The sequence below is a fragment of the Thamnophis elegans genome, chromosome 15, assembly GCF_009769535.1.
Source record: "Thamnophis elegans isolate rThaEle1 chromosome 15, rThaEle1.pri, whole genome shotgun sequence".
In the NCBI taxonomy this organism is placed as follows: domain Eukaryota; kingdom Metazoa; phylum Chordata; class Lepidosauria; order Squamata; family Colubridae; genus Thamnophis; species Thamnophis elegans.
The window spans coordinates 25,220,219-25,242,919 of NC_045555.1; the positions used below are offsets into that span (position 1 = coordinate 25,220,219).

Sequence of the window (22,701 nt, forward strand, 5' to 3'; positions counted from 1 at the left end):
AGTTAGGCCCCGTTATTAGGTACTTAATTTCTGTTTTCAAAATTGTTCCTATTTATTCCCAAATACCATTTTGATAACATATTCTCTTAATGTGTCTCTTATTATTCCTTGTGCATAACCAAACTCTCCATTACATTCAAAAACACTTTCTTAATAGCCATAATTTTTATAATCCTATCAAACGAGGTACATTCATTTTCTCTTTCTTTCTAGTTAATGGGAGATTTCCATTATGTCGTTCAGTGACTGCCATTGCTTTTAAGTTGGTGGATAGCATGCTATGTTTCAATGCTTTGTGGCTCCAACTTGGTAAATTTTAATTGTTAAAAGAAGAGTGCAATGAGAGTGGCTGTGAACTTGCTCCTTGCTTAGTTGTGGAAGGTTAGGGAACATTAAATAAGAGAGCAGGAAACAGGCTGCCTCAGATGAACGTGCAGCCAGAAAGCTGGAAATGAGGAAGTGATAGCTTCCTGTACAGCAGACTTTGCAAAATGAAGTTGTCACTGCAGGCATTAAAAAGTAATTCATCTCTTTTTCATAAAAGTAAATACTTGATTGACCAGATAACACAGAATAGAACCAGTAGTTGGCGTATACCAGAGACATTCTACACTTGTGTTAGCATGTTTTATTTTTAGCCAAAGGGCAGTGGTGGGATTCCAAAACTTTTACTACCAGTTCTGTGGATGTGGCTTAGTGGGTGTGACAGGGGAAGGTTACTGCAAAATCCCCATTTCCTCCCAATCAGCTGGGATTCGGGAGGCAGAGAATAGATGGGGGTGGGACCAGTCAGAGGTGGCATTGATTCTCCAGAACTGGTCAGAACCTGCTGAACACCACTTCTGCCAAAGGGAGACATAATGGCTCAGCGGTTAAAGACGCTGAAGCTGACAGCCTGGGTTCAGGACCCGAGTGCTGCACGACAGGGTGAGCTCCCGTTCCTTGCTCCAAACAGTTCAAAAGCATGCAAAATGCAAGTAGATAAATAGGCACCACTTTGGGTGGGAAGGTAACAGGTTCCGTGTGCTCAACGTATAGTCACGCTGGCCACATGACCACGGAAATAACTTTGGATAATGCTGGCTCCCTCGACTAAGAAATGGAGATTGGCACCATTCCCCCTGAGTTGGACATGACCGGACAGAGGAAACCTTTACTTTTTATATTTTAGCAGTTGGATCCAGGATATTGTAGACTTTTTAACCTGGCGTGTTTTAGATCCATCAGTGGAAACCACTAATGATGATGAATGGTATGAAGTTATAGATCTTGCTGAACAAACTCTAATACTATTTATGAATAGTAGTTCAGAAGTTCAAAGAGACGTTGGAGGCTGGAGGCCGCCTAGTTCTTGTCAAGCAGGAGACCATTCCAAACAAATGGGTGTCCAATCTCATCTTATAAATCTCCAGTGAGATTTTTTTTTAAAGTTTTTTGTTTATTTTTTCAATTTTAAAAATATAAACATTCCATCTTTCCTTAAGCAGTGGGTCATCTGAGTACAAATATTTCTGTGCAGCATCCTTCCGTAGATCATAATACATTGAACAGTTAAGCATTGTAAAGCTCTTCATTTCTTTCTTAACATACCTTCTAATAAAAATAAAATAATAACATTCAACATAGTCATTCTCATCTGACTAATACTAACCACTGCCATTTTATTCTTGATATGTTTTTTTATTCTTTTTATCTTCTTTTATTTCCAATTTCCTTTTTTTTTATTCTCTGATCGTTGGTAAAACACTTCCCATATTATTTAATAATCAGTTTGTTCTTTCTCCTTAATTGCTAATGTTAGTCTATTCATTTCTGCACATTCTAATATTTTCCTGGAACACCCACAACTTCTGGAGGAGATATTGCATTGATTGATTTTTCTCATGTCAGGAAATTTCTCCTTATTTCTAGTTTGGTTGTCTCCTTGATTTCATTGCTCTCTGTGCAAATCATTGGCATTTTTTTTCATTCAGTGATAGTCTCCTTAAACCCAACTACTATTATTTTGTCAGTATTCTGCTATTGCTTCAAATATTGCATAATAGCTGCTGTTAGTGCTGGTTTGATCACAGTTGGATTTTCCAGACGAACAGCAGCATATACAGTGTTGAAAAATGAGCCCTATGAATAATACTAGGTTAATTAAAAAAGTATTTTACAGAATTATGGAAGCGAAGTTGGGACCTGGGTCTGTAGTCAGGTTGGATTCCTGCTTAAAACCAGACGTGAAGATGATAATTCAATCCTTGAACAAAATGACTCACGTTGTGGATTGCATGGTGGAACAAATATCAGAGCTGGTAGAATTAGTGACAAATTTTGCTTTTATTTTTTCTATCACCAAAAGATTGCGCAAATACCGTGTTTCCCCCAAAATAAGAAAGGGTCTTATTTCTTTTGACCCCTGAAATAAGCCCTTGGCCTTATTTTTGGGGAGGTGTTATAATTTTTTTCATGTGCAGGAGACGGCGAGCGTGGTCATCTCATGGATGCTGCTGTGTTGCAATATTTTTGGGGAGGTCTTATTTTTGGGAGAAGGCTATTTTAACGCATGCGCTCAAAAGGCCTATTGGGCTTATTATCCGGGGAGGTCTTATTTTTGGGGAGGAAACATGGTAGATTTCATTGTATTTGACCTCCCTGCTAAATTGCTTTTTTTAATGGTTCTCTTCCTTCTTGTGCTGGTGGCTGATTTCTTACTGGACAGGTGACACAGGGCATCAGTTGCTAACATTCATATTTCTTTAAACAGGTATTCGTTACAGCACGGAAGTGAGTGTTGATGAAGTAAAGCTTTAGCTTCTCTTATGACATATAAGTGTGCAGTAGTTGGTAAGTAATTCTAAATTAACTTCACTCTAAAGCCCTAAGGCCTTTAATTTTGTCAGGAAGATGTTTATGAGCTGTGTAGGATATTATTCCCATATAAGAGCTAGGAGTTTGAGGGAGTAAGAAAGATCTATCTTGCTCTAGTGAGCTCCTTGAGAACGTATGCGGAGTAATGGCCTGTGAGGGAGGTGACCTCTCTCCACAGATGGCGTGGGTGGGCTGAGCTTGTAAAGTATGTCTATGCTTTCCTGGGGATTTTAAGTTTTCTTTTCTGTTTCTTGGGCCTGAAATGAAGGATGTCCCTGGGAGTAGAGATGTCTGCTTTGCCAATTTGGGGGCATTTTAGAGATAACATTTCTAGCCTTCATCCAGCCTCAGCACGCAGCTCCTTTTCAGTTTATGAAACAGAGAAAAAATTGATTAAATCTGATGTAATGCAAGATTTTTAAACTCTGTCTGTCTTAGCTGATCAAAATTAGCAAAGCAAGAAAGAGTGGTGCCACTGGTCTTAAAAAGGCCTGAATTCAGATGCTCTTCAACTACTGTTACGTGGCACAACTAAACCTTTGTAGAGGTTTCCACACTTAATTAAATGCTACACTATATAAAGAATTATCCTGTTTTTCATATGTAAATAATTCTTGTAAAAAAAAATTCTGAATCTCGTCTTTTCATTATGGTGAATTATGTTAAACTAAATCATTGTTGTCGTATTGCATTTTCTTTCCTTCTTTTTCATTTTTCTGTTGATATCTCTGTGACTAATTCCTAAAAGTGGAAAAGACCAGACAGGGGAGTTAGCGATAAAATAAATCTTTACCATCTTTACATTCTTGTCCTTTGGTTTTTTTTTTAACTTAAGCGTGAACATTTGTTTTCAGATGTGCCATTTGGATGGTGCAAAGGCTGGTGTTAAGATCAATCCTAGGCTATATACAGTAAGTTCAAATTCCAGAAAAATATGCTTTTAATCGGCATGATATCTGAGGAGCTGTTTTCTTAACATAGACCACTAGAATTCTATATATGTTCTTGGGCTGGAGAGATAATTGCATACGTTCATGCCTATCATACCTTTCAGATAAGCAATAATCACAAGGAAAGTTGCCAGATAAACTTATGAATGCTGCCTGCAATTATTTTTTGTCAATTGAGGCTGTCATCTTTTTTTTCTCAAATAAAAGGAATGACTTAGTTAAGCAGCCGAATTGTACCCATATCACTACAAGTAGTCCCTTGGCTTACGACCACAATTGAGCCTAAATTTCTGTTGCAAAGCGAAACATTTGTTGTAGGTTTTGCCCTGTTTCACGATCTTTCTTGCCACAGTTGTTAAGTGAATCACTACCGTTGTTAAGTTAGTCACATGGTTATTAAATGAATCCGGCTTCCCCATGGACTTTGCTTGTCAGAAGGTCGCAAAAATTGATCAGATGGCCCCGGGACACTGCAACTGTCATAAATGTGTGTCAGTTGCCAAAAAATCCTGAATTTTGATCTAGTGACCATGGGGATTCCGCAATGGTCATAAGTGTGAAAACGGGCATAAGTGAGTTTTTCAGTGCCGTTGTAACTTTGAACAGTCACTAAATGAACTGTTGTAAGTCGAGGACTGCCTGTATATGAGGAAGGACTGCAGTATGGTCAGAGTTGCATGTTTTGGCCAATATGCCAATAAACAACCAGTTTACTTAATATGTTGTCATTCTACACAGTTAGAATGTAGAATGTCTATTTTGCAAGCTAACATATGTTTTGGGGGTATGTGCTGTGCAGTGATGAACGCTTAGGATAAATGAAATAAAAGGGATTTATCCCAGTCGCAAGGTTTTAACATACAGGGTGGCTCAGAATCATTGCAATAGAATGTAATCCTTATTTTATTTATGGTGTGTTTCTAGCAATCCTAAAGTGGCAGTTGATGTCATTAAAAGTCATTGTTAAAGTTAAGTGTGGACTTTGGGCGTTGCTTATTCATCTCCCAGATATTCATTCTCTTCTTTTGTGTTGTAGGATAATGAATTGGAAAAAATCACACGGCGGTTTACCATAGAACTGGCAAAGAAGGCTTCATTGGTATGTAATGCTGGAATATATGTATTGATTTGGATGAGAAGAATAATTCAGCAGTAGATAGTACAACTGTGCCCCCCCCCAAAAAAATTTTTTTTTGAATGTGGTAGTGCCTGTTGTGAAGACACTCGGAAGGACAGAATGCTTTTGTTTCCTTGTTTTAATTATTGTATTTTTTACACTATAAGACACATGTTAGCTTTAGAGGAGGACACAGCTCTGTTGCTAGGGCTCCCCAGCTTTTGACTCAGTCCCTCAGCGAGGACAGACATATCAAAATTTTCAACATAAAGCAAAGCTAGCTGGGGAATTCTGGGAGTTGAAGTCCTCCAGGCTTAAAGTTACCAAGGCTGGAGACCCCTGCTCTAAATGATTGAATGGAGACGTTTCCCTCCATTTAGACCATGAATCATTGCATCCATGAATAAAGACAACATTGCTTCCAATGGCTTGGCAGCATTAACCCTAACATAACTGTAAGCAATATCACAGCTGATTCTTCTGGTTTTCCCTGGATGGAACGGATTTGTGTTTAATGGTGTCCCCTCTTTGTTCCCGGCTGTGCCAAACAGGGCCCGGTGTGGATGTGCCAGCTCCTGACATGAGCACCGGTGAAAGGATGTCGTGGATTGCAGACACCTATGCTAATACCATAGGGCACTATGTAAGTTCTGAACAAAAGCTTCCCTTATGGTGCAGTGGCCTTCCGACCTGTTCTTCAAGTTCTGTACAATCTAACTGTTCTGACCTAGACTTCCCCAGCAGCATGAAGCTGAGTCCTTGTCCCGATAAATCCCTTTTATTTAATTTACAGTGAATTCCTCTCCAGCAAAGTCCCGGCCCACAGTCTTTCAAGATAGTTCACAATTACCAACCTTCATCAGGCTTGGAGAGTGGCCAGGCCAATATCTTTCAGATGCCACAATACTTTGTAAGAATGCAGGAATGAACTAATTGTCTCCTGCAAAGTCTACTCCCCTTTCACTCCTCTTTTATTCTCTGTGGGAGGGGCCATTCACCATCTACCTATGGCTTTACTCCCAAGTTGACCCTTCTTCCTTAGCTCTTCCGTTCGTCTGGCAATTCTGGGAACAGGCTCCAGTTACCTCACTGATGTCTGACTCTGAAGGCAACTGATAACTGTCACTGTTATAACTGATAACCTCACTGTCCGAATCTTTTGCCATCTGGGCTGGCCGCTGGCGGGCCACAACACTAACACAGACCTTAGAACAGATTTGCAGTTCTTTGGATAAGCAACATAAGACCAACATAAGGTCTACATGTCTGCAAGCATCACTTTTGAATGAGTGTCTTTCCCCAAATAAATAGTTTAGTTGGAAATGCACAGGAGAATATGTGTATCTCTGACACGCTACTTGCTTTATACAGGAGGCGTCCTTGGTGCTCTCTGAACTTGGTTGTTCTCTTGCAGATGTTTCATTACCCAAACTAGGTAACATCGTCAGAAACCGGGATTACTCTTTCATAAAGTACATTCTCCAGATAGAATTGTAATGTAGGAAGCATCCTTCAGGAATCGTCTCTGTTTGCAGAATGATGTCCATCTAGTTTTTAACTCTCAATCCCATGTGGAGCTTCTCTTCCAACATGATAGGGGGCTGCATCTGTGTGCCTGCTGTCCTCCCTAGCAATGTGCTAGGTCAGAGGTGTCAAACTCAATTTCATTGAGGGCCTCATCAGGGTTGTGTTGACCTCGGGGGGGGGGGGCTGGCCAGGTGCGTGTCACTCGTGTCGGAAGTGGTGGCCCAAGCACTCTGCCACCGAAAATGGGCTCCCAAGCTCCATTTTCAGTTGCAGCGGCCTCCTGCAACCCTTTGCTAGCAAAAATTTTCACTGGCAGAGGCACGGTGGCCCAGTCCCTTGCTGTTTCCAGGGCGGCCCTCTGGGCCATATCTAAACACTCCCAGGCCAGATCTGGCCCCTGAGCCTTGAATTTGACATCCCTGTGCTATGTGATTGAGTGGGGTCTCCTAACGCAGGGGATACGAGAGCTTCTCTACCACGGCACCTGCTCCTTGGAAACTTGCAAATCGGTTAATTTCTATCATTTTGTTTTATAAGCTGCCATAATGTAGGGCAAGCCCTTGTCGCATCCTTTTTCTCCCCAGACCATCGGCTCCTCCTAATATAATGTATCGACTCAAATGCAAAGGCCGCACTGGATTCTCTTCCCTGTGCTAGTTTCTCTGTATTGGAGCTATAAATCATAAAGATGCACAGTGAGGAGGAGATCTTGGCATGCTTGCAAAGACTGATGCCCTGAGAGTTGGCCATAGATGCCGCTTGAAATTAAATAATATAGACTTTGAGAAAACCAGTCCATAATAAACTGTACTAGTAATTTGTAGTTCATTGCAATATACCTGGCAGTCACTTATTGAGGTGGTTGTTTTTGCAGAGTTGATAATGTGTCTTTAGCTGTTAACAAAGTGACATAAAATTATGAAAACAATTAATCTGTTGACATAAATTACATCTAGGCTGCATTAGTCCTGTAATGAGACCATGCCCAATTCTAAAAATGGTCAGTATTTAATAATAATAGAAAGCTCTGCTTTCTGATTTTAACAACTGTGTTATCATCGACTAGGCAAGATCATCTTTTTGGAAATACAGTGCCAGCTTTTCTTTTGAATTCAGTTTTGTAATCATTTTCAACTAGAAAACGGGAAAATTGGAGACGAGGGTGGTTTTTTTTGGCCACCAAGAAAAAGTGCTTTCTTTCAAAATTCTTTTAATTATTCATGCATGAGCAAGCAATTAAATTATATTACACTTCGGTTCATCTGAGTTAACATTTTGCTTATTCAGGGTGACCATGGAAACTGTTTTCTAAACAGCCTCTTGAATGACTCTGTGGACTTCTCTCACATAATTTTACTTGAGATGGATACTTTAAACTTTGGCCAAAAAAAAAAAACACTCCGGATTGCAAGACTATAAAGTTTCAATTAAGTGACAAATGGTACATGCAAAAAGCCTTCAATGTTTGTTTTCCTGCACACACATTGTGGAGAGAAGAAAAGAAGGAGAGAACAATTTGCTCTTTAGTATTCTAGTCAGTAAAGCTGCAGCTCTAAATAACTTTTCCCTTTTTGGCTAGTTTTATTAAGAGCAGTTTTGCTGCCTTGATGAGCTGGCATTTTTCTCTGATGTAGCAGATTGCTAAAAATAGCCATTCTTGCTCTTGGGTCTAACACTTCACTGAAAACTCCTTATTTTATATCATAATTGGGAATATAATCCATAGTTTGTTGCATAAAGGATTTAATTTATTGCTCATGTGACTGGTGCAGTTTGTGAATTTAAAAGATTTCTCTTTTTTGATACGGATTAGCTGTGTATGATAAAATGCTTCTTTATTTGAAGTGTGAGATCTCGTCTGCTTTGCTTTTTCAAAGATTTTTGTGACACTCAAAAGCTACTAATAGACAAGAATTGATTTAAAAAATATGTGGTTTATAGGATGTTCTGATTGAAAGTCAATGGAGATTCTTAATCATCCAGGTCATGGTTGTCCCAAAGGTGCTTTTTCAAAAGCCAAGTGGACTTTCTTTTTTCCTTGAAATTGTTTTGTTTCTCATCCAAGAAGCTTCTTCAGTTCTGACTGAATTCTGATTCAGTCAAGCTGAAGAAGCTTCTTGATTCAGTCAGAATTGAAGAAAATTCTTGGACGAGAAGCAAAACATCTTCAAGGCAAAACAAAGAAAATCAACTTGCAGTTTGAAAAAGCATCTTTGGGATTCTGATTGAAAGCTTATTAGATGAAAAAAAGGACTAGGTGTGGCATGATAGCAATATTCTGATATCTCAGGGGTTGCCCCAAAGAAGAGGGAGTCAAACTATTCTCCAAAGCACCTGTGGGTAGAACAAGAAGCAATGGGTGGAAACTAATCGAGAGAAGCAACCTAGAACTGAGGAGAAATTTCCTGACAGTTAGAACAATTCATCAGTGGAGCAACTTGTAAATGATCCAACACTGGACATTTTAAGAAGATGTTGGATAACCATTTGTCTGAAGTGGTGTAGGGTTTCCTGCCTAAGCAGAGGGTTGGACTAGAACACCTTCAAGTTCCCTTCTAACTCTCTTATTCTAAATTATAATTTAAGATTAGATAAACAGTTTGTTGTTTCATTGCTATTCCAAGGAGCTGAATAAATAAATTAAGATTGGCACAGAAACTGATGAATTGTAGATGCAACATTTATCATCAAAATATATACCAGAGCCTGAATGGAGCACAGAGGCTTCTATTTCACATAGATAAAATTTCGACATCTGTTCCCCCTGCTTAGGCCCTGCAAACTCTTCTCTTTGGGTAAGCCTCAAATTGCAAAGCTCAACACGGCCGAGCAGAATACGCCACAGTGTTTTACAGTGCATAATATGGGAACTATGACAATAGCATTCTACACTTTCTACAATGAAGCGAGAGCTTCATTTTGTATTATTCTGACTCATCAGCCCAAAGAAAATAATAAGTGGAAGCAGTGAGTCAGATGTTTCAAAACTCAAGACAAGAAGGAAGAACATTTACATTTTGAAAGAATTCCCATCAAATGTAAACGAAAGAAGAACAAAAAAATGTAAAGCAAATACAATAGGAGATAAATTTGGAACGTTCTGTGTCAATCTTTTTGGCAGCTGCCAAAACATGAAAAAAGTTGTTTCTTAGCACAATTTTCAAGGGCTCTCTTTAGCAAGCCGCCTTGAGACGGGATTTGAGCAACTTTTATACTGTTCCTCATTAAGAAGCAATTTGCCTTTCTACTGTAGAGCCGAGATGTTTCTATTTTCTTTCTAAGGGCCCTACTGTGATCCATTACTGAAGTGGAGGGGGGGAAGTTTGCAGCTGGCTGTTTTTATATAATAGATTCCTGAATTTTAGCCCATCTGGTCCATTTCAGAAATTCAGAGAACATTGGTAAAGTTGCAAATTGACTCTCCATTTTGTTGCATTAGAGGCAGTGACACAATATGTGAACCCACAACTCCTAAATTGGAATATGGCTTGGTAATTGTGACTTTGTAAAGTTGGATCATGACCCCAAATTTTCATTTCTTGGAGTGACTTTGCATTTCTAGTGATTTGCAATTCACTGTTCTTTGAAGAATGCCAACATGTGTGAAAGTAGAAATAACCCAGCTACATTTGGAGTTGGTTCCAGCAAGGGCGAAGTGAAGTAAGTATGCCCACTGTTCTGAAAAATCAGGTCAGCAAAACCTGGAAAAGAAATGATTTCACAAAACCTGGAGGACTTTTCCATCTTTTGCTTTGTCGTAATCTGATGACTCTGTAGAAGTAACTCCTCGCATGGGTTGTGATTAAATTCATTCTTGGATATCGAAATCCAGTAAAGATAAAAGTCAGCAGAGGAGACATTAACACGTGGCAGGGTACACGTCAGATCTGCCCCAATCTGATCCCTTAAGAAAGAAGACTCCTGACTCCACTTGGTTGAAGTGAAAGGTTCTTTTAATAAAAGATGTTGGCGGCAGTAAAGTCGGGGTGGATCTGAGTTTTTCGCATTCAAAAAATACAGAAAAGCTTCCCCTTATCCCAGCTCTCTCCCTGCCTGCCCCCCCCCCCCCTTACCAGCCCATCTTCAGCCAATCAGAACTCCCCGAAGTGTTTTGAGAACGCTGAGCTGTTTCAGGGTAATCCACATGCTTTCTCAGGGTGCCTTGCCTTGAATGCTGGTACAAACTGGTTCCAAGCTTTATCACCTGTCATTCTCTCCCTCCCTATTTCCCGTCATGTACGGCTTTATTGTCCCTCTATCCTCTCCCTCCCCCTGTAGCCTTTGATGGCAGGATCCCTGTGAGGCGCCAAGCCAAACCTTGCAGACCTGACAGTAGATGTTTTGAGAATATCTGCCCATCCCATTCCACCTGAATGTCCTTCTTTCTTTTGCAGGACATCAATGCCCATGCCTGTGTGACGGGAAACCTATCAGCCAGGGTGGCATCCACGGCCGCATCTCAGCCACGGGCCGTGGCGTCTTTCACGGGATCGAGAACTTCATCAATGAAGCGTCGTACATGAGCCTCTTGGGAATGACTCCAGGATTTGGAGATAAAACTTTTGCCATCCAGGTTAGTGGATTTACAAGAGTCACATGGGGAAGGAAAGGGCAATGATGCCTTAAGACTTGGATTGCCTTGAGATGGCCTTCGTAAACAACTTAGATGAGGGAATAGAAGGGGAAGTTACCAAATTTGCAGATGATACTAAGCTGGCAGGAATAACCAATACCCTAAAACAGCAATAGCGAACCTTTTTCGGCTCATGTGCCATAAGAGGGGGGAGTGCAGGAAGGTCGTGCGCGGGCATGCTGCATCCATAATTCAACACGCGACCACTACCCCCAGTGTGCATGAGAGGCACGCACCCCCTCCCATTTTTGCATGCTTTTTCACCCCCTCCCAGGCTCCAAAGGCTTTATAGGAGCCTGGGGAGGGCGAAAACAGCCTCTCCCGCCCTCCCGGAGGCCCTCTGGAGGCCTCCGGAGGACTAAAAACAATTCTACGAGCAAACCAGAAGTCCGGTTTGCCCATAGGGCCGTTTCTTTGCACTCCGGAGGCTTCAGAGAAGCTCCTGAAGCCTCCGAGGGGGCAGGGGAGGCTCTTTTCGCCTTCCCCAGCCTCCTATAAAGCCTCTGGAGCCTGGGGAGGGCGAAAAATGGCTTTAAAAAAGGCTGAAATCAGCTGGCCAGCACACGCATGCACACTGGCCAGCTGACAGGGCAACGCCTCGCGTGCCCTGACAAATGGCACCGCCTGCCACCTGTGGCACGCGTGCCATAGGTTCGCCATCCTGGCCCTAGAAGATAGGCTCAAGTTCCCATCTTGACAGACTTGAACCCTGGGCCCTATCTCAGTGTTTTTCAACCTTTTTTGTGCAAAGGCACACTTTTTTCATGAAAAAATCACGAGGCACACCACCATTAGAAAATGTTAAAAAAATTTAACTCTGTGCCTATATTGACTATATATAATTTTCCCACGGCACACCTTACACTATGTCACGGCACACTAGTGTGCCGCGGCACAGTGGTTGAAAAACACTGCCCTATCTGACAAAATGAAATTCAATGTAGAGAAAAGTAAAGTCTTACTTTTAGGCAGGAAAACCAAAGATAGACATATAAACTGGGAGAAACCAGGCTTAATAGTAGTGACTGTGACAGGGATCTTGGAGTCTTAGTAGACAACCAGCTTAAATATGAGCCAGGAATGTGCAGCTGCAGCCAAAAAAGCCAATGCAATCCTAAATTGCATTAACAGAGGGATACAATCAAATCAAATGAGGTCCTAATACCATTCTATAAAGCCCTAGTAAGACCACACCTAGAGTACTGCATCCAGTTTTGGTTGTCACACTAAAAAAAGATGTTGAGATTCTAGAAAGAGTGTAGAGAAGAGCAACCAGGATGATTAGGGGACTGGAGACCAAAACATGAAGAACGGTTGCAGGAACTGGGCATGGCTAGTCTAGTGAAGAGAAGGACCAGGGGAGACAGGATAGCAGTTTTCCAATATTCGAGGGGCTGCCACAGAGAGGAAGGGGGTCAAGCTATTTCCCAAAGCACCTGAAGGCCAGACAAGGAACTTTCTGACAGTGAGAAACATCAACCAACGGAACAGAAGTTGCCTTTGGAAGTTATGGGGGTTTCATCATTGGAAATTTTCAAGAAGAAATTGGACTGCCATCTGTCAGAAAGTCACAAGAGGAAAAGTGCATTTCGGGAGGTGGCAATGATAAATTATTGATATATCAAGCCAAGAAAATAGCAAGGATATACAGTATCGCTATATATCCTTGTCATTAAGAGTCAAGCTTTGATTTTTGAATAAAAATAAAATATTGGAAGAATATTTCTCTCGCATTAAATGCATAGTGAACTTCAGCCAAATGATTATTATAAGTAACATATAAATGGCATTTTTGTCATGTCAGTCCGGCCATTGTATTAGCTGTTCACCTACGAATGGCCATGAATAAAGTGGCTTTGACTCTAAAGCTTTTTAGCAATAGCACTTAGACTTATATACCACTTCACGGTGCTTTTACAGCCCTTTCTAAGCTGTTTATGGAGTCAGCCTATTGCCCCCAGCAATGTAGGTCCTCATTTTACCCACCTCGGAAGGATGGGTCAACCTTGAGCCAGTCAGGATCGAACTCCTGTCAGTGGACAGAGTGAGTCTACAATTCTGCATTCTAACCACTGCACTACAAGGACTCTTTAGAAAGGTGTTGTACTTCATGAAGCTACTTCAAGAAAAATAAAGGTTCGAGGGAGGGTAATTAAAAACTTATTTTCACTTTTTTTTAAAATAGGGGTTTGGCAACGTAGGTTTGCATTCTATGAGATACCTTCATCGCTATGGAGCAAAATGTGTAGCTATTGGAGAAAAAGATGGTGCTATCTGGAATCCTGATGGACTTGACCCAAAGGAGTTGGAAGATTACAAACTGGTATGCAAAATGGTTTGCCATTGTCTATTGTCCTGTTGCGCTGGCTATGAAGCTTAGTCATTCTGTTACTGCATTAGAAGCCTTTATGGTAAACAAAACAAAGGCTTCAGATTGGAAAGAAGTTATCAGATTTGCTTGAGTGGGGCACTCAAACTTTAGGTCTTTAGAAAGTATCAAGAGGACGAAGCTCAAATGGGAATGTTGATTGAGGTGGAGCACACACACAAAAAATGCGGAAGCTAACCAAAATAGAATACACACACACACACACACACATATACACGCACACAGATTATATATAACCCTAACCCTAACCAAAATAGAATACACACACATACATACACACAAACACACATACTATATTTTTGGACTATAAGACGCACTCCTCCCCCCAGTGGGTGGAAATGTCTGTGCGTCTTATAGAGCAAAATTGCAGAAGCCCGGACTACCTGCCGCCGGCCACCCTTCAGCCTCTGCCTCCCAGCAATTTGCTTCCTTGCAGCAAACAGTCTGGTCAGCTTCAGCACAGCCTAATTTAGCACTAGCAGCTGATTGGTGGTTGGATCGGCCTCCTGGAATATCACCGATCAGCTGTTCCAGGCTGCGGGGATCACCGCCCATCTCCAACATTGCTGCCACCACCTCTGTGCACCCCATTTTTTCTTCCATGCATCCCACTAGTTCAAGAGAACCAACCTAGAACTAAAGAGAAATTTCCTGTTACTGAGAAGAATTAACCAGTGGAATGGCTTTCCTTCAGATGTTGTGGGAGCTTCATCACTGGAGGCTTTCAAGAAGAGATTGGACAACTATTTGTCTGAAAGGGTCTCCTGCTTGAGCAGTAGGTTGGATTAGAGGACCTCCAAGGTCTCTTCCAACTTTGTTACTCTGTTCTGTTAAGACACTGACTAAACAGTTGTAATTCCCATCATTCTCTCAACAGCAACACGGATCCATTCTCACCTATCCAAAAGCTAAGGCTCTTGACTGCCACATTCTTGAAGCTGATTGTGACATCCTCATCCCAGCAGCCAGCGAAAAACAGTTGACAAAAGCCAACGCTCACAATGTCAGAGCGAAAGTAAGACTTTGTTCTCCACCAGCTCTTCTTGCTGCCTCCGTTAAAAGATTTCCTGGGCTTAACGGTGATGCTCTGATGTTCTTTCCAGATCATTGCTGAAGGTGCTAATGGACCCACGACCCCCGAAGCCGATAAGATATTCTTGGAACGGAACATCATGGTTATTCCAGTAAGGTTCTTTTTGATAGTTGTTGTCTTGGGTGGAAAAACAATGCTAAGTTGATTGATGGAGATAACTTCTGAATATTTTTTTTTAAACATAATCATTCGGCAGGACTTTTCTGAAATAGACAGAATGGATTTTAATCTGTTTCCAGGAATGTAACTGGCAAATAGCTCTACTAGTAGCAAATTAGATGAAGGCTGTCTGCCTTTGGCTGGGTTGGATACAAAAAAAATATGTTTTTGTTTCATCCTCAATCATATCCTAGCACAGGGCTCTCCCACCTTGGTAACTTTACAACCTGTGGACTTCCTGGCTGAGGAATTCTGGGTGTTGAAGTCCACAAGCCATAAAGTTGCCAAGGTGGGAGGACCCTTGCAAGCCTAGCAAGTCTTTGATCTTTGTCTACAAGGAAGGAAGTTCTGTTGAACTCACCCCACTCTTCCTCTTTGCCCATGGCTTAGTTTAGAAGCAGGACTGAGTTGTCCTCAGCCATCGTCAGCCACCATAAAGCAGAGATAGGACCTTTGGATCTCCATGATCCCCTTGCTTGGTTGACTCCCCCAAAATTCCTCAGCTACTCAGCTAGTGGATGGGGCCCAACCTTCATCTTGATTCCTAATAATTCCATCCTGTGTTTCCCAGAAGCGTTCAGGGTTAGTTGGCTAACCGAGTTGATGGGGGGCTTTTTAACCTGAGGAGACTTCAAGATATTAAACAAAGAGAAGGAAACTTTCTGAGAGACTTCCTCGTTGTTGTGGACTACATCCTGAATGCTGGCTCAGAGCCAGGGATGCAGGCAAGTTATTAATCCAGCCAATTGGGTGGGAGTAAAAATGCATTCCCTGAAACCACAATACTGGTTCCTGGGTTGCTGAGCAGGATGCGAAGTAGTAAAAAAGCTTGATTTAAATCAACTAATCTAAATCATAATGTTCAAAGAGCAGCTGTCATCTCTGCCCTGCAGCGGCTCCTCCTCTGACCCGCTGTTGACTCACCAATATTGCAGAATATACAGCCTCATGCTACATAACTCAGCTCCGTTTCATGCTGAATAAACTAAATTATTAATGTATCTTGAATAGAAAACTATCTTTAGATAGATTTTTTTACTCTAAAAGCATTTTATTATAATAAATTTGATTTAATTCCAATTTAAATTTTAAAAAATCATTGATTTTTATCCACCCAGGTTACTTATTCTTTTCTGCTACTCTTTGCCGAGTGAATCCTCCTTACCCTTTTTCAGTGCCTTGCATTTCATTTACTTAGTCGTGTATCAAATATGTGCGGCCACCCACCTCACAAGAAGCGACTGCATACAACGAAAGAAGTATAAAAATAAACATCAAACACAGACACGCCTGAGATTCTATCAACAGTGAATTCTTTTCCTTTTGAATTCTTTGCTCTTCATTTAGCTCCTTGATCTCACCTGGAGCCAAACATTAATTTGATCTACCTGTTAATAAGTGTTTAATTGTAGTTGTCATTTCACTTGTTAAGTCGATGACTGTAAAATCAGGAATCCAGGCAGTTGAAATGAATATATAGGTTTATTTCAGGCTGAGGCTCTCTACAAGAATCTGAACTACTAGTGGCCAAAGCAAATTGGTGGTAGATAAGAATCAACGTATTAAGAATCAAGGTGGGCTGGACTTCTATCTCTTGTGGGTGCCAAGGGACTCAAGACTGATGATGCATTTGGCCCCTCCTTTGAGCTTAACTTGTCTGCTTCTTTTTCATTTTCTCGCTTATTCTTTCCACAGGACCTTTATTTAAATGCTGGCGGTGTGACTGTATCTTATTTTGAATGGCTGAAGAACCTGAACCACGTCAGCTACGGCCGTTTGACCTTCAAGTACGAAAGGGACTCAAACTACCATCTACTAAGTACGTTTAATGGGTTCTGTCCATAATACAGCCTTCGCCCACTGGTGGGCATGTCTGGGCTCCTTGATCACTTTCAGGGGCACACTTTGCCCAATGGTTTTAGCAGGCTTTGGTTGGAAACAAGACTGGTGGGTTTTTGGCCTTGTGTTGCTGAATGTTTTTGGCAGATTAATGGATTTAAGAGGAAATCCCCCCCCCTCCATACGTGGAAGTAGATCTACCTTGGCAGCACATTAAAAAAGTTGATTCTACTCTGAGAAGAACTGTCTTTTGATTATCCAGTTAGTTCCCTTGGCCAGGAGTTTTAACTGGCTGTTTTCTTTCTTTTAGTGTCGGTTCAGGAGAGCTTGGAAAGAAGTTTGGGAAACACGGGGGAAGTATTCCGGTTGTGCCTACTGCAGAATTCCAGGATAGAATATCTGTAAGTAGCTCTTGCAAATTTTATTACCTTAATATGTAGATCTAAGCAAACTTTCCATCCTGCAGCAACAAAACCCACAGGGAAATCTGAAGGAAGGAAGCTAAAATGCTGCATTTAACTCTGTTGAAAGCTGAAGTTTTGGCTTAGTTCGTATTTATAATAAATTAGCTGATAACCCAGCGTTGTCTGGGTATTTATTTATAGGGGGGAAATGTCCAGATCAAATATAATTTCTAATGTTGGCTTTTCCCCCTTATGAGAGGGAGCCCCCTTGTGGAGTACTGTGAAGCCGTTACCATGGCAACTCCACTGCGCTGTACAGTAGAAGCCATTTGAAGGCACAACAGGCTGTATGTTAACAGAATACCCCCCAAGGGTGTTAGGGTGTCTTACCCCCACAGTATTTGTTTCCAGAGAGTAAGTCATCTGTATACCAAGATTGCTTGAGGCGTTCCAGAGTTATGCTGCAACACACACACACACACACACACACACACAAACTAAAATAAATAAATGGACCTATAAGTAGTCCTTGAATAATGACCACAATTGAGTCGAAAATTTCAATTGCTAAGCAAGACAGATAAATGAATTTTGTCACATTTTATGACCTACCTTGCCCCGGTTATTAAGTGAATCACTACAGGTGTTAAGGTAGTAAAACATTTGTTATGCGAATCTGGCTTCTCCATTGAATTTACTTGTCAAGGAATCACAAAAGGTCACTCCGGGACACTGCAACCATCATAAAGCATCTGAATGTTGGATCATGTGACCATGGGGAAGTTGCAATGGTCGCAAGTGTGAAAAATGGTCATGTCACTTTTGCCGTGCTGTTGTAACTTTGAACAGTCACTAAATAAATGGCTGTAAATTAAGGACTATCCGTATTACAATTCTGACTAGAAACCAAAACCCTGTTTTTGACCTGATGTTCAAATAGCAATAGCACTTAGCCTTATACACAGGGTCAGCCTCTTGCCCCCAACAATCTGGGGCTCATTTGACCCACCTCCAAAGGATGGAAGGCTGCGTCAACCTTGAGTCCGTCAGGTTCGAACCGCTGGCAGTGAGTTAGCCTGCAGTATTGCATTCTAACCATTGCGCCACCACAGCTCTTTCAATTAACCAATTTCCATGAAAAGGCAGTACATAGAAGTGACATTAGAAAGGGGAATTTGACCCCTTAAGCCAAACCAGCCTCTGGTTGGTGACTTTTGACTGGGTTGTGATGGCTGTTCTTTTCCACAGGGTGCCTCTGAAAAAGACATTGTGCATTCGGGCTTGGCTTACACCATGGAGCGATCCGCACGGGTAGGTATTGCACAGCTATGAAACATTAAATGCTACTATGGATGGTCATCTGAGATGTCAGAGTCATTGGTCAGCTCTTCCTGCCTTATTTTGCTTGCCTTATGGTGGGAAGATTATGTTCTGACCGAGGCTTCCCAAGAGCATGAAGCAGACTCCTTGTCCCGACAAAACCCCTTTTATTAATTGACTGTGAATTCTGCTCATTCACATCCAGCAAAGTTTTTCAAGGGAGGATTTACAGTCACAGACCTTTTGTGGCTTGTAGAGCTGACAGGCCGATATCTGCAGAACTTGGCAAGGAGTCTCGGAGTGTCATGAACGCAGCGAACTAATTGTCTCCTGCAAACTCCTCTCCCCTTTCGCTCCTCTTTTGTTTCCTCTGGGAGGGGCCATTCATCATCCACCTGTGGCCTCACTCCCAAGTTGACCCCTGTTCTTTAGCTGTTCCCTTCGTCTGGCAACTCTGTGCATGGGCACACTGGGAACAGGCTCCAGCTGTTCATCTGCCTCACTGATCTCCGACTCCGAAGGCAGCTGATAACTGTCGGGGTGACCCTGGCCCTCTCTCACCCTCTGACACAAACCCCAGGACTGGCCCAGGTTCCTCCCCAACCTCCTTACTGTCCGAATCTGCTGCCAGCTCCGCAGGCCACTGAGGGGGCCAAAACACATTACCAATCAAAACCAGAGGGTAGCCATGATTTGTTGCCATTAGCAGTCAGGTTTTCTGTATTTAGATGAGAAGGTAGAATTCCTGGAAACACGACTGGGGAAACGGGCCATGAAGATGTTTATTGAAAAGAGAAGAGCTCAATATAAGCATATAGTAATTGCATTCTTAAAAAGTATCAGCTTAGCAAGAGGAAGTGTTGGTTTCTCTTGGTTGCTGTCTTGTGACAAGCAGGATAACAGAGTTGGAAGGGACCTTGGAGGCCTTCTAGTCCAGCCCCCTACCTCGAGTTACCACCACTTTTGAGCCCAGCATTTCTGTTGCTAAGTGAGACATTTGTTTAGTGAGTTTTGCCCCTTTTTATGACTTTTCCTGCCATAGTTGTTAAGTGGTTCACTTCAGTTCTTAAGTTAGTAACACGGTTCTTAAGTGAATCTGGCTCCCCCATTGACTTTGCTTGTCAGAAGGTTTCAAAGGGGGATCCCATGACCTCGATACATTGCAACCGTCATAAATATGAGTCAGTTCCGAAACATCTGAATTTTGATCACATGACCATGGGGATGCTGCAACAGTCATAAGTAGGGAAAAACCTCCATAAGTCACTTACTTCAGAGCTGTTGTAACTTTCAACAGTCACTATATTACTGTTAGTTTAGTCAAATGACTAAACTCAACTCTTATAAGTCGAGAATTAGCTCAATCATTTCAGATCTCTTCTTTAAAAATCTCCAGTGTTGGAGTTGGCCATTGGAAATTATCCTTAACTGCATCCTTATTTTCATGCAGTTTCACAACTATAACTGTGTTTTGAATTCCTCCATTAAAAAAAGAAAATTAGAGTGGAATAGATAGATCTTTGAAGAAAACCATAATGGGTAACCCTCTAAGATCAGGGGTGTCCAAACTTGGGAACTTTAAGACTTATGGACTTCAACTCCCAGAATTCCCGACAGCATGACTGACTGGGGAATTCTGGGAGTTGAGGTCCAGAAGTCTTAAAGTTCCCAAGTTCAAGGCCTGCCCATGGGATTCTTAGATCTGGCCCACAGGGCTGCCCTGCAAAACAGTAAAGGATCGGCCCACGGTACCTCTGCCAATGAAAACAGAGCTCGGAAGGATTGTGTGCGGTCCTCCCGAGCTCTCTTTTCACTGGCAAAGGGTTGCAAGAGGCCATTGCAGCTGAAAACGGAGCTCGGGAGGCCATTTTCGCTGGCAAAGCGCTCAGCCACCACAGGCACCCCTGACACAAGTGTTGTCAAGCTGGCCATGCCCCCCCATCCCTGCCCCCCTTGAGGTCAATCACAACCCTGAGGCAGCCCTCAATGAAATCGCGTTTGATACCCCTGCTCTAGATCAGTGTTTCTCAACCTTGTCAACTTGAAGATGTATGGACTTCAACTCCCAGAATTCCCCAGCCAGCATTCGCTGCTCTAGATATTTTTCAACTTCTACTCTCTGAACCAGGGTTTTAGCTGACACCAATAGCATTTGGACTCCAGTAATCTTCCCAAGAGCCTTGTTTTCCCAGGTTTGATTTACCAGTATGCAAATTACCCACGAGCCTTTCAGGAAAAAAAATACACGAAGGAAAAATCTCCATGATTGTTCAACGGTTTCCCACACATATTTTTTTAAAAAAATGCATAGCCAACGTCTCTGGGAGTCCCTAACTGCGGTTTTTAATGTCCCGTAGCAAATCATGCGTACCGCCATGAAGTACAACCTGGGTCTGGACCTGAGAACAGCTGCCTACGTCAACGCGATTGAGAAAGTCTTCAAAGTGTACAACGAAGCCGGTCTGACCTTCACATAAGCGGCTTCCTCCCGTCTTCAGCCTGTCACCCCCGTGTTCTGAGTCCCGTTGGGGAAAAAAAGGTTTATGAGAAGTTTACACAGAAAAACTCCCTTTCTCACTTAACCATAGTGGAATTGATTCTCAGATAGCTTCCGTTCAAGCTAGTCCTTTTTTTAAAATGCAATATTGGGGAGAGGGAGGAGGGGAAAACCATAGATTTAAGGTTCCACGTTGAGAGACGACTACAGATAGCCAGCTCCTCTGCACCGCCTAGAGTTTTTTTTCTTTTTGTAGGTTTCATCTTGAGACGTTAAAACCTGTTCCCTTTTTTTCTTGTACGGAAGCGTGGCCTTGCCACCATTAGCAAACTTAGCATCGCTTCTGACAATGTATAACGCTGAAGGAAATATTAACTGTTCAAGCACTTTGGCTTCAGGCAACGCTATACTTGTAGTTTAGGCACTTTTGAGTAAATAGCTCTTGGATCATTTCTGAAGACTGAATGGGTGACCTTCAGGGAATAACCTAGATTTTTTCCCCATTTTTACAGTTACAGGAGAGTCTTGTTCCCTTTAAGTCGCTGTTCTGTTATTTCTTTCCTTTTTTAAAAAAAAAAACAACAACTTTGCTCCTGCTACAGGCCTTCCTCTAAATCATGTACTTAGCCTCACCTTGATTTAAGCACTGTTCAGCTGTGCATAAAAAGAGGAGTTCCAGAAATTCTTTTTATAAGCTGAACAAGCATCGTTGATTCACAGATGACCATGGGAGAACGGCTTCTTGTCACTACATATCCACTTAGCTTACGTATTATTATTTTTTAAAAAGAGGATAACACGTACTTGAGCATAACCTTGGGACGTCTGAAGAATTTTTGTAAGTTTTTATTCTTGTACTTTAGTTTTTGAAGTGCTTTTAGCATTAGCGTTGGCCCGTTGAACAATTAAAACATAGAAATTATCGTTACCAAGAAGACTGGCAGGCACACCGACACAATTTTTGCTCCATTCATCTGGAAAATGCTGAGCCTGGAAAAATGGGTTAGAGGGAGAGCCTCGAATCAGGATTGGATTGTTCCCGTAGCTGCCTTGTGGGTCTTGACATGGTCTTGTGTCCAGATGAATTCTATAAAGTGCCAGATGTATTTATCTAATCAGTTAGGTTGTTTTTAAAATGCACCCCAGCCCCTCTTGAAAATTCATGGTTATTTTTTTTTCTAGCTCCTTTATAACTCATGACATAACATGGCAAACAAAAGCAATTATTAAAAGTTGACATTTTGAAACATGCTCTGGTCTGTGTGTTTTCTACTCCGCGTTGGTGGAGACGGGTTGGGATGTGGCTGAGAAGACTCCAGTTCCCACAGGTCCTGTTGACACAGTCCCAGAATTTTTCAGTCATTCCCAGAAATTACGTCCATATAAGGTAAAGGTTCCCCTTGCACATATGTGCTAGTCGTTCCCGACTCTAGGGGGCGGTGCTCATCTCCGTTTCAAAGCCGAAGAGCCAGCGCTGTCTCCGTGGTCATGTGGCCGGCATGACTAAATGCGGAAGGTGCATGGAACACTGCTACCTTCCCACCAAAAGTGGTTCCTATTTTTCTACTTGCATTTTTACATGCTTTTGAACTGCTAAGTTGGCAGAAGCTGGGACAAGTAATGGGCTCATTATGTTATGTGGCACTAGGGATTCGAACCGCCGAACTGCTGATCTTTCTGATCGACAAGCTCCGCAGCCACTGAGCCACCACATCCCATACGTACGTACACTATATTGCCAAAAGTATTCGCTCACCCATCCACATAATCATAATCAGTTGTGAGCAAATAGTTTGGTAATATAGTGAATAAGCATATTTAAAGTGAATGCCTTTTTTCCTGTTGGACAGAAGCAACTTGAGCTCAACCAAAAGAAGTGATAAACATGGACATTTTATTCATGTTTATTTTTTTAAA

At 41.9% G+C, this 22,701-nt stretch overlaps 1 protein-coding gene across 1 annotated transcript in view; it reads left to right on the top strand.

Moving 5' to 3' along the window:
• The window catches only part of GLUD1 (glutamate dehydrogenase 1), a 30,050-nt gene extending 8,015 nt beyond the window's left edge, over nucleotides 1-22,035 (top strand). The window contains 16 exon segments of the mRNA XM_032231818.1: nucleotides 2,753-2,785; nucleotides 2,788-2,832; nucleotides 3,711-3,724; nucleotides 3,726-3,767; nucleotides 4,843-4,909; nucleotides 5,475-5,566; nucleotides 10,845-10,866; nucleotides 10,869-11,023; nucleotides 13,269-13,406; nucleotides 14,350-14,487; nucleotides 14,576-14,656; nucleotides 16,420-16,543; nucleotides 16,874-16,894; nucleotides 16,897-16,964; nucleotides 18,216-18,278; nucleotides 20,645-22,035. Coding sequence (XP_032087709.1) covers nucleotides 2,753-2,785; nucleotides 2,788-2,832; nucleotides 3,711-3,724; nucleotides 3,726-3,767; nucleotides 4,843-4,909; nucleotides 5,475-5,566; nucleotides 10,845-10,866; nucleotides 10,869-11,023; nucleotides 13,269-13,406; nucleotides 14,350-14,487; nucleotides 14,576-14,656; nucleotides 16,420-16,543; nucleotides 16,874-16,894; nucleotides 16,897-16,964; nucleotides 18,216-18,278; nucleotides 20,645-20,764 — 1,223 coding nt within the window. The 3' untranslated portion in view covers nucleotides 20,765-22,035.
• Nucleotides 22,036-22,701: the final 666 nt, after the last annotated feature.